Raw genomic sequence first — 12,529 nt, 5'->3', positions numbered from 1 at the left:
CTTTATTATATGATTAGGTTATACACATAGAAAAAATATATAATTAAAGATACATACATATATGAATATATTTATATATATGTATATATTTATATATATGTATATATTTATATATATGTAATATATTTATATATATGTATATATTTATATATATTTATATATTTAGTACATTTAGTTGTTTATTTAAATTTATGAAAGGAAGATGTTTTCTTTAATTAGGTCTGTTTTTTCTAACATACAGAATGAGGATGATTTAAAAATATTAATTATAGGTGAAGGAGGTTCAGGAAAAAGTTCGTTATTTAATTTAATTAGTAGCTATAATAATAAAAGTAAATATGAAATATTAAATACATCGTTATCAAAAAATGAAAGTACATCAAATTGTGCCTTAGGTTTTAATACAACAAAAATAAAATTTCATAAAAATTGTCTCAAAATATATGATTTACAAGGTACAGCAGATAATACAATAGAAATTTATGATTGTTATTATCACGATAGTGATGTAATATTTTATGTAATTGATTCAAAATATGAGAGTCATATTTTTAAAACGATTATTTATTTATCATGTTTATTTATGAATAATGAAGAAAAGAAAAGAATGGATAATGAACAATTTTTTAAACCTATTATTATACTAGCAAATAAATCTGATGATGGAACATCTTTTTTTTCAGCTCCTTGTATTTCAAATTATATAAAATCTATAGATATTTATAAAAATGATACCTTTTGGCAATATGCTATATCAAATGATAATATCTTTTTAAATTTTTATCTGAATGCTCTATATGAAAAATTATGTAATTATTTTTTCATAAATAATATTTCGTTTGAACAATTTTTAAAAGAACAATCTATACATAATTATAATGATAATAATAAATATAGTGATGATCATTTAAATTTCCAAGACAAAAAAAAAATGAATAATCTTATTAATGATATAAAACAAAAGAAAAAAACGTCTTTAACCATAAATGATATAGAAAATAATAATATACTTATTAATCTATTAAAACAAATAATAAATGAGAATATTAATAATTATAAGAATATGCCAATACAAGTCTACAATATTAGTGTACATAATAATAAAGGAATTTACGAAATACTTCTATCCCTTTTTGAAAAAAAATATCAAAGTAAATGTGATAGAAAAAATACAAATCAAATAATAAAAAAAGAACTTTCTAATGCTGAAACAATAGTAACAACACCAAATAAAGAAAAAACAAATGTTCAAAACAGTATGAATGATCGACAAGAAGAAACAACTACTTATTTGAATTCATCCAAAAATAATATTTATAATGTATCAAATAATAATTTAAACAATGAATGTTTTTCTTATACACACGAAAATAATACAAAGATTATAGAAGGAAAAAATAATGACACCAATGTATCCTCACAACATAATAATTTTCTTATGTATGAATATGATAATAAAGGAATTAATTTATTTATCGACCATATCCAATATTTATACTTTCATAAGGAAAATGATGTGAACATATTTCCAGAAGATTTATATTTATGGAATAATCAAAATTTGAAATATAAAAAAGAATTTAGCAGTTCAAAAAAAAAAAAAAAAAAAAAAAACTTAATAAAAGGAGTACAAGAAAAAATAAATCTAAAAGAAATACCAGAACATGAACATTCTGAAGAAATTAAACCCTCAAAGGAGGACACAAACATAATACAAGCAAAATATTTAATAGAAAAAGAAAGTGCTAATATATCTAGTAGTAAATCATTTAAAAAAAATATAAATTTAGACAATGAAACAGTACAAAAAAAAAGAGAAGATCATGAAAATATTTTATGTATGCATAATGAAAATCGAATAGAAAATAAAAATATAAGATTACCAAAATATGATATAAATAACCCAATAGAAATGAAACAAAATACCATGATAGTAGAATCATTTTCTCATGATAAAGAAAATGGTGTGATACAAAAGGATACACCTGTTAAACAAACAAGTGGTGTTCATTATGATGTACAGAAAAAAATGAACCATATGAAAACCTTAGATGAGCATTTGAAGGATAATGAAAGAAAAACTACAAATTCATTTCTTGTGGAAGGAAGCACGTACGAAGTAGGAGAAGAAGATGAAACTAAAGAAGAAGACGAAGAAATATACAAACGTGTACACAAAGCAATTTATTTTGAAAAGATAGAAAAGGACAAAAATGATTTAAAAGATAATATAAAGAAAGTACAAATAGAAGAACAAATTAATGAAAAATGTTACAGTAGTTATTTAGAAAATGAAAAAAAGAATGATGCTTCAGATAATAATCAAATGAAAAAAAAAAAAAAAAGTTCTATTGACAAAACGTTTGATAAAACAAATTGTTTAGATAATTATAATTATATGAATAAAAAAGATAATGATGATGATAAAACAAATTATATATATAAAAATAAAATAAATAAAAAAAGATATACTATTATAGAAAAAATTAAAAAAAAAAAAAAAAAATTCTTGTTTAAAAAAAAACAACTTATGAACGACACAGATGAAAATTCTAGTAATTCTGTGGAAGATATTAATACAATGAATATAATGCGCATAGATTCGTTGAATGAAATATGAGAATGAAAAATGAAGATACTTAGATATTCTTCAAAATTTTTACATATACCATTTGTTAAAATAATTGTACTTCAATGCTTCATTGTATATACATATATATATATATATATATATATGTGTACATTTTTTTTGTGTTTTGATATTATGATTTATATAATTATTTTATTATATCCTTATTTTTTCACCCATTTTTTTTTTTTTTTTTTATTTTTATTTTTTTTTTTATTTTAATTTTTTTTTTCTTTTTTTTTGTCATTTTAATATTCTTACAATATAACCTTCATTTTTTTCCATGGTTCCATATAAAATTAATAACATTTTATTATTACACAATAAACATAAATAAATAAACAAATATATAAATAAAAATATATATATATATATATATATATATATATATATATATATATATATGTTTGTATGTTAACTGTTTTATTTTTATCAATATGCATTTTCCACTATAATAGATGTTGATGAACCTAGGTAATTATTTATAGAAGCACACCCTAACTTCATATCATAATTTTTTAAAACTGTTATTAATGAGATGACAATTCTTGAACCAGATACAGCAGTAGGATGACCTAAAGATAATGCTCCACCATTTATGTTTATATTGGATAGATCTATATTTAATTTTTTCATAGCAAAAATAACACTAAGAGCTGATAATTCATTAATTTCATAATAATCAATAAAAGATTTATTTATTTTCTTTAAACATTTCTCTATACTATAAGGAATACTAAAAGGAAATTCATCTGGAAATACTGAAGCATTATCATATGTAATAATTTCTGCTATTGGGTTTATATCTAATTCTTTTAATTTCTGTTCACTCATTAATACAAGAGCACAAGCTCCATCAGCAAACGGTGCTATATTATAATTCGTTATTATCGATTCACTATTTAAATTACAAATTTTATCTATATTATAATTTTTATATATTTCATCAGAATCAATTACCGATTTTTCTACTTGCATTTTATTTTTATTTTTTTGTATTACTAAAGGAAATAACTCTTGCTGAATTAAATTTTCACTATATGCACTAGCAGTTCTTTTAAAAGAATTTATAACATATTCATCTAAATCAACTCTTGGTATGTTATATTTTTTACAAAACAATTCCATGCTATTATTTGTCTTCAACTCTTTATTGTTCACCATGAAATCATAACCATCATGTATAATACTATCTCTTAATATATTATTACCTAAACTATATTTCTCTGTTCTCAAGTTTTTTAAAAAATATGGACTTTGAGACATGCATTCCATAGAACCTACGACACATGCATCTTTACCCCCCCTAATTAGATCATATCCAATCGTTATAGAATCTAAACCACTACAGCATAGATTATTCACAAGATAAGTTTTGGTATTTATATGCATACCTAAATAATGACGTAATATAAAAAAAAAAATACATATATATATATATATATATATGTGGGTATAGTTACATTTTCTATGTACCGGTTGATATGGCAATTTTCTGCAATGGTACCGGACCACAACCACTAGAAAATGATTGGCCAAAAATTAAGCAATCAACATGTTCTTTCTCTATTTGACTTCTCTCAAGAGCTTTTAAAATGGTAGCACAAGCTAAGATAAAAAAAAAAAATCATATATATATATATATATATATATATTAACTATAAACACATATATATTATGCTTTATACAAGACCAATTTTTTATTATTTCATTTTTCAAAAGAACCTAATTTGTGAACCGGTATATGTGAAATACATCCACCTAATGCGCCAATGGGGGTCCTAGCGAAACCAACAATAAAAACCTTTCTCACGTTATTTATTAACATCCTTATATGAATGCAGAAAATATAAAGAAATAAAATAAATTCCTCTAGTATTACATTATCTCATAACATTGTTGTCTGTATGTATGTACTAGATAATTATTATAGTATATATAAAAAATTCCATACACACTATATATAAATATATTGATACGAATTAATATTATACAAAAAATTAATATGTAGATACATATTTATTTCATTTAATTATATTTTATTATATATTGAATCTTTCCATATTTAGATGATTTAACAAAAAAAAAAAAAAAATTAAAAAACAATATATAAATTTATAAAATATTGATAAAAAATATAATGTAAATGGAAATAAAATAAAAATTAATCTACCTTTCTTATGATATTATATAAACATTTCTAGCTATAGAAAGGTTATACGAAAATATGTACATATTGGAATATAAATAAATAAATTTATATATATATATATATATATATATATATAATGAAATTATTTAAAATATATAGTATAAAATATATCCCTCTTAATATGATTTATACTTTTTTCCGAATATTATTTATGTAATAAATCATATAACTTTTTAAAATAAATTTAAACAATATTTTTTTCTATTTTTTTTATTATTTATGTGTTGAACAGTTTAAAGCAGAACAAAAGATTATAAAAAATAAGGGAAACATAAGAAGAAAAAAAAAAAAAAAAAAAAATAGATGCATATGTGAGAATCACAAATGTAATTATTTCAAATTATTATATGTATGTAAAACATAAAAGAAAAGGTTATATGAAACAAAATGTGAATTATATTAGAACAATAATATGCATATTTCACAAACAAGGAGAATACATATGGTTTTATATAATGGAATATAATTGAGACCTTGCACATATATATATATATATATAAAATATTAAAAGGAAAATATAAAATTACTTTATAATATAATATATTATATATATAAATATATATATATATATATATTTTTTTTTTTTTTTTTTTTTTTTTTTTTTATAATGTGGAAGGGTATTGTGTTAAGGTATAAAAATGTGAGTGGGCATGTTACATCAAAAATGAATGATATAGAGTTTAAAAAGTTACAAATGAAATGGAATGATATAAACATAAATCTTAATATGTGTGATGTCATGCCATGTAATAAGAGTAATAAAGAAAAATTAGAAATAAAAAGTCTTAATTTAATAAAACATATTAATAAAAATAAATACGATTTTGTAGTATTTGGTATTGGATATGTTGATTATGATAAAATTTTAAAATCTTTTAATAGAGCGAATTTGATTCAAAGAAGAATGATTGATTCTATTCATGTCAATTTAAAAAAGGTGAATGGTCAATATATATCAATAATACAACTATGTTTATTATTGAATATACCACATTTTTGTTTAGGTAGGGATAGATTAACAGAGTTGACAAGTATAGGTACAGCCTTATTTAGTAGCCCTAAAGAAATACTATCCATTTTGTATTATTTTCTTATTAACAGTGAGGAAGAAATGAATAAAAAGAATTTAAAACAAAATGATACCATAAAAAATAAAATATATAATAATAATAATAAATATAATAATGAGAATAAAAATATGGAATATAATTTAGAATATAATTCTCCCAATTTTTATAAAGCATTAATTACAGAAAATGCTCTTTATTTGTTATATAACCTTCATGCTAATTTATTAAAAATATTAAAATCAAAATATTATAATCCATCCTATGTTAATAATGCTGATGGGTGTGATAAATATATGAATTATGGAAATGAAAAAAAGAATAATAAATATTATAAACAAAAGTTCTTAAAGTTTTTTAATGAAACTACATATGACCAAATTAATATGTTAAGAAATCAAATGAAGAAGACCGAACTTTATAATGATTTTTATATACCTGAAGAAAAAAAAAATGTAAATATATTAATTATATGTGATGGTGTATGTATAGATTCTTTTTATCATTTGGTTCAAACTAATTTACCATATTGGCATAATGTCAATCCTTTTTATAATGAATTATTTTTATTAGAAAAAAAAAATACATATAAATTTACACTTTCCATATTTCTATTTATAATTGCACCAATAGCTTGGACACTAACATTTTTATTAAAATATTTCTATAATTTGTGGGTAGAATACTTTACAAAAGGTAAAATGATAACTGTAGGAGGGGATGCCTTCTTTCCGAATTCCAATTTGATTGATCTTAATGATACAAATGAAAATATACAAAACGATTATAAACAATTTTTAAATACATTAAATAATGATAAGGTTGAATTAGAAACCATTAGTTTACTTGGAGGATTATTACAGTGGTATAAAAATAAAAGTAGAAACTGAAAAATGAATAAATATCATACTAACGTATGTAGTTTTTTTCTTTCCTTTTCTTTTTTTTGTTAAAAATATATATAAATATAAATATTTGACTTGAACCAAATATAAATGTTTATATTTTACCATATAAATTATATATATATATATAAATATACAATTAATTTTAATCAATTTTTATTATTTTTTTTGTTAAGTTTTTTTTTTTTTTCTTTTTTATATTTCAAAAATAAAATTATACATAAGTAGCAACACATTAATACACAAAAAAAAAAAAAAAAAAAAAAAAAAAAAAAAATACAATTTTAACATTTATTTATATTATTTTTATTATATTTAAAAATATAATGAAACAAAAAAAAAAAATATATTTTTTTAAAATGGTATGGAAATATACCTAAATATATTTATATATATATATATATATATATATATATATATATATATATTTTATTCACATAAAAAATAGAACATTTTCACGATGTGATATCTTTTCCTTTTCTTATTTTATCTTTTTAAAATGCTTTTCTTCCTTTTTTTACTCTATATATTTTCACCCTAATTGTTTTTCTTTGTTGCATCATCCCTTTTTTCTTGTTCGTTCTAGATTATTTAGATATTCATCTTTTATATTCTCTAGTTCATCCAAGTCAACAAGGTTATCTGAATTTTTTTTCTTCCTTTTCTCTTTTTCTTTATATTCTAATTCCTTCTGTTTTTTCTTTTTTTTGATTTTCTCGGAAGAACTGGAATATACAGATGCATAAGATTCAGAATTTTCTTTATCTGATGATTCTTTTTTCTTTTCATTATAATATTTTTTAATATTACTTAATATTTTCAACGTTTCTTCATTAACTGTGCTTTCTTTTTTTTTAGATTTCACATCATTTTTGTTTTTTCCCTTTTGTTCTTTATAACTATCTCTTCTGTGATTTCCTTTATCTGTTTTTTCATGTTTTATAATGCTAGAATTTGAACTTTTGTCCAATTCATATGATTTTTTCTCAACATTTTTAATAACTCTTATGCTTTTTTTTTTTTTTTCTTCATAGCTTGAGTTTCTACTCATACTATGAGATGAACGTATTCCTGAATCTGAACTATAACTTATTCTTTTCAATTTATCATTCAATTTATTAGCCTTATTTTTAGAAGAACATTGTTTTGGAATTTTTCTTTTTAATCGATCTGAATGTTTGTGGTCATATTTTGAATCGTCACTAGAATAATTTGATTCATCTGAATATTTTGATATATTTTTTATTTTCGAAGTATTTTTATATTTTGTATCATTTTTTTTCTTTGATATCTTTTCATTATTTTTTTTTTTCTTTTTATGTCTTACTTCCCCTGAGCTACTTTTACTACTTTCGTAGGAATCAATAGATGTATTAGATTTTCTTGAGAATCTCGAATTATTTGATCCATCAGAATGGTAAGAAGAATTATCACAATCTGACTTTGACTTACTAATACATGAACTTTTTGAATTGGAACTGCTATCACGTGATTTTTTTGAATTAGAACTACTATCACTTGACACTTTCGAATTGGATCTACTATCACTTGACACATTCGAATTAGAACTACTATCACTTGACACATTCGAATTGGATCTACTATCACGTGAATTATTTGAAATATATGAATTGTCACTACTATAATCCGATATATAGCTACTATCATTTGAACTGTTAGAAATGGATGATTCATCATTTGAGGAAGATAAGATTTCTTCACTTTCTGTATCACTAATTTCCTTCTTTCTTTCTTTTTTTTTTTTTTTTTTTTTTTTTCTTCTTCTTCTTCTCTTCTTTTCATCTTTTTCTTCTTTAATTTTCTTTTTTCTCTTCTTTTCATCTTTTTCTTCTTTAATTTTCTTTTTTCTCTTCTTTTCATCTTTTTCTCTCATAATTTTCTTTTTTTTGTTCTGGTCCTTTTCACTAATGATATCTTTTTTTTTCTTCTCATATTTTTCACTATTAATATTAGAAGAAGTTATATTGTGCACATTAACATTTTCTTTTTTCTTTTTTATTTTTAGTGCTCGTTCAAAATTTTCTACTTGTTTCCTCTTCCTATCATTAAGCATATGAGTATTTTCATTAGGATCTCCTTCTCTATTATTATGTACATTATATTTTTCTTGTATCTTTTTCTTTTCATAATATTCATCATATAACTTTTGCCTATAGTTCTTAATTAATTCTTCCATATTTTTACTTCCTTCTTGTCTCATTTTTTCTTCATATAATAAAACTTCCAGTTCGATTCTCCTTTTCTCAGCATGCTCAATAATCGAAAAGTCACAAGTATATTTTTTATCTACAATATTATTCATACTTACTTCATTTCTAAATTGTTCATATTCTCTTATTGTATTTCTGGCATTACGAATGTGAGCCATATTCGTTTGTATATATCCGTTGGTCCCAGAACCTCTAGGAGTTTTTAAACCTATGCCGTTATACATTTTGTAATATTTTATATCATAATATTTATAATAAAAAATTCAATTATGGTACTTCTCCGTTTATATACATATATATATATATATATATATAAAGGAGAAAAAACAAAACAAAAACAAAAGGGTATGAACATATAATATTAAATTTATAATACTCTTATGATTTAAACATTTCCTTTTTTTTCTCTTTTTTTTTTTATACAAAGAGCAGTACAGAGTTTATGGAAATATTATGAAGATATATATAAATTTTTATATATATAAAATATTTATGGATATACTTATATTTTCATTTTCTTTAATCCTTTTTAAAATTTATAATAATCTGAACGAAAATAAATATATGTATATATTTTTATATTATTTTATTATAATTTTCAAAGCTCTTTTTTTTTTGGCTTCTTATAAATATGAGAATTTTAATTCTCTCATTTAAAAAAATTCATAAATTTTTTTACATATTAGTCGAATATTATATGAATATTTTAATTATATTATATATATATATATATATATATATATATAAATCATATGGTGGTAAAAAATTATATTCATCATAATATATATAAATCATTACATATATAAAATAATTCGTTTTATGAATTATATATAAAAGGTTTTATTTTATTTTATTTTATTATATATATATATTATATTTTTTTTTATGGGTAGGATTTCATATATTTGCCTCAAAAAAAATGAAAAGATATTATATATACGTAGAAAAAAAATATATACATAATAAATGTATAATAAATAAATAAATAAATATATATATATATTTATACATATTGAACATATATATATATTATTTTATTTTATTTTATTTTGTTTTATTTTTATTTATTTATTTATTTTTTATAATGCAGTTGTATATATTTATTAAAAGAATAAAAAATGTATATTAAAAAAAAAAAAAAAATATATATAATAATAAGGTAATTATATAATGGATCTACAAGAAATACTTGTGTGGATAAATATAGAAATAGAAAAATGTTATCATATTTGAATATTTTGTAAAAAAAAAAAAAAATTAGTATAGATTTATTTATATTGTTATAACAAACTATGCATTATTATTATTATTTTGTACATGTTTCAATATAAGTATTAAAATGGTTTGATATATTATAATGGCCTCGTTTCTTCAATTTCCTAAAGAAGGTTTTTTTTTTTTTTTTTCTAGTTTTAAAAGAAGTTGTAATAATAATATATATTTTTTATTATATAAGAAGAGAAACATAGCATGTTTGTGTGATAAGAAATATTATTATAGTAATATTGATTGTGTTATAGATAATCCTAAAAAAAGGCCAACATTAATTCTTCATGAAAAATGCGTAAAGAGCGTAATAAACGGTTTTCCTTGGTTATATTCTAAGGATATAAAAAATGCAGAAGAGTTATATATATACAGTCCATGTTTAGTTAATATAAAAGATGAATATAATGAAAATATAGGTGTAGGAATATATAATCGGAATTCTATAATATCTTCAAGATTGTTAAGTAGAAATATAAATGAACTTATAAATGAAGAATTTTTTAATATACGTATAAGAAAAGCATATGAAAAAAGATTAGAATTATTTCATAATGAAAATTTCTTTAGAGTTGTGAATGCGGAAAGTGATTTTCTTCCCGGAATTATTATTGATAAATATAATAAATTAGTGTGTGTACAAATAAATGCTAGTGGGATGGATATATTATTACCTGTTATAATGAAAAGTATTGAAAATGTTTTAAATCCAAATATTATTATAATAAAAAATGATAATAAAATAAGGAAATTAGAAAAACTACCTATAAAAAAAGAAATATATAAAGGCATATATAAATCTCCAATAGAAGTTCAAGAAAATGGTATAACATTTTTTGTTGATATATTGAAAGGACAAAAAACAGGATGGTATTATGATCAAAGATATAATCGTACCATGCTTATTTCATATTGTAAAGATAAAAATGTTCTAGATTTATTCTCATATGTTGGATCCTTTGGTATTACATTAGCATATTATGGTGCTAAGGAGGTAACTTGTGTAGATTCCTCCTATTGCGCTATACAAAACGGGTTACATGCAGCACAATATAATAATGTACTAGACAAAATTAATTTTGTTCATGGATGCGCTAGGAATTTTTTACATGTATGTTTAAATGTACAAATATTATTACATGATAACAAAGGGAAAAATATCAAAAATGTTTTTGACGACACGTCATCAATATCTAAAAATACTTTGGATTTAAAAGAGCAAAAACATAATGCACTATTACAAAATAACGAAATCAAATTAAATAATGAAGAACATTTAATAAATTCTAACGTTCATATAAAGTTAGAACAAAGTAACACACATATTTCATTTGACGATAAAATAAAAAAAAAAACATCGAATGATAATTTGTTACAAGTTATAAAAGAAAATAACAATAATTTTGAATCCGTTATAAATGAAAAGCTTTTAACAGATATAAAGAATTTATCAATATATGAAAAGAAGAAAACAGATATGTACATAGAAGATATAGAATTTTTATTAAGTAAAAGTAATAATTATAAATTTTTCCAAAAAACATATGATGTTATTTTAATAGATCCGCCACCCTTAGCTCGTAATAATTATTGTCTACCATCCGCATTAAAAATTTATGAAAAACTTTTATATGTATCTTTTAGAATAATACAAAAACCAGGTTATGTATTTGTATCAAGTTGTAATAGATTAATTGGATATGATAAATTATTACTTTGTATTAAAAGAGCATTAAAATGGTCGAAATGTGAAGGCACAATAATAGGAGAAGGCAGAATTAGTTCTGACCATCCTATTCATATATCTTTACCTGAAACTAAATATTTAACTTCAATTCTTTTAATGATAACATAGTTTTTTTTTTTTTTTTTTTTCTTTTTTATTGAAGAATAAAATAATATTGTATTTATATTTATAAGATTATAAATATTTCAAATTAATGTTTTGTCTTAAAATTTTTTTTTTCTTTTCCATAGTTATATAATTAAATATATATATATATATATTTTTTTTTTTTTATGTATAATAGAATTTTTTTTTTTTTTTTTTTTTTTTTTTTTTTTTTTATTTAATTATATTATTTTTTTTTTTTTTTTTTTTTTTTTTTTTTTTTTTTTTTTTTTTTTTTTTTTTTATTTTTTTTTTTTTTTTATTTTTTTTTTTTTTTTTTTTTATTTTTTTTATTTTTTTTTTATTTTTTTAAAATTTAATAATTTTA

General features: G+C 20.4%; 5 protein-coding genes across 5 annotated transcripts; 3 read left to right on the top strand and 2 right to left on the bottom strand.

Moving 5' to 3' along the window:
* Window positions 1-202: 202 nt before the first annotated feature.
* On the top strand, window positions 203-2,620 carry PRSY57_1450300 (hypothetical protein; the record flags this gene model as incomplete). Its single annotated transcript, XM_012910099.2, has 1 exon — window positions 203-2,620. The coding sequence occupies one exon, from the start codon at window positions 203-205 to the stop codon at window positions 2,618-2,620; it is 2,418 nt and encodes an 805-aa protein (XP_012765553.2).
* A 441-nt stretch (window positions 2,621-3,061) lies between these two features.
* Window positions 3,062-4,457, bottom strand: PRSY57_1450200 (acetyl-CoA acetyltransferase, putative; the record flags this gene model as incomplete). The annotated part of the gene is made up of 3 exons (XM_012910098.2): window positions 3,062-4,023; window positions 4,106-4,237; window positions 4,355-4,457. 3 exons carry the CDS (start codon window positions 4,455-4,457, stop codon window positions 3,062-3,064), a joined length of 1,197 nt encoding a protein of 398 aa, XP_012765552.2.
* A 991-nt stretch (window positions 4,458-5,448) lies between these two features.
* Window positions 5,449-6,798, top strand: PRSY57_1450100 (hypothetical protein; the record flags this gene model as incomplete). The annotated part of the gene is made up of 1 exon (XM_012910097.2): window positions 5,449-6,798. The coding sequence occupies one exon, from the start codon at window positions 5,449-5,451 to the stop codon at window positions 6,796-6,798; it is 1,350 nt and encodes a 449-aa protein (XP_012765551.2).
* Window positions 6,799-7,372: 574 nt separating this feature from the next.
* Window positions 7,373-9,268, bottom strand: PRSY57_1450000 (hypothetical protein; the record flags this gene model as incomplete). Its single annotated transcript, XM_012910096.2, has 1 exon — window positions 7,373-9,268. One exon carries the CDS (start codon window positions 9,266-9,268, stop codon window positions 7,373-7,375), a length of 1,896 nt encoding a protein of 631 aa, XP_012765550.2.
* Window positions 9,269-10,401: 1,133 nt separating this feature from the next.
* Window positions 10,402-12,165, top strand: PRSY57_1449900 (hypothetical protein; the record flags this gene model as incomplete). Its single annotated transcript, XM_012910095.2, has 1 exon — window positions 10,402-12,165. The coding sequence occupies one exon, from the start codon at window positions 10,402-10,404 to the stop codon at window positions 12,163-12,165; it is 1,764 nt and encodes a 587-aa protein (XP_012765549.2).
* Between the last annotated feature and the right edge of the window lie 364 nt (window positions 12,166-12,529).

This window comes from Plasmodium reichenowi, chromosome 14, assembly GCF_001601855.1.
Source record: "Plasmodium reichenowi strain SY57 chromosome 14, whole genome shotgun sequence".
Taxonomy (NCBI): Eukaryota; Apicomplexa; class Aconoidasida; order Haemosporida; family Plasmodiidae; genus Plasmodium; species Plasmodium reichenowi.
Note: the sequence above shows the minus strand (reverse complement) of the source record. Positions and strands in the feature narration are given on the sequence as shown.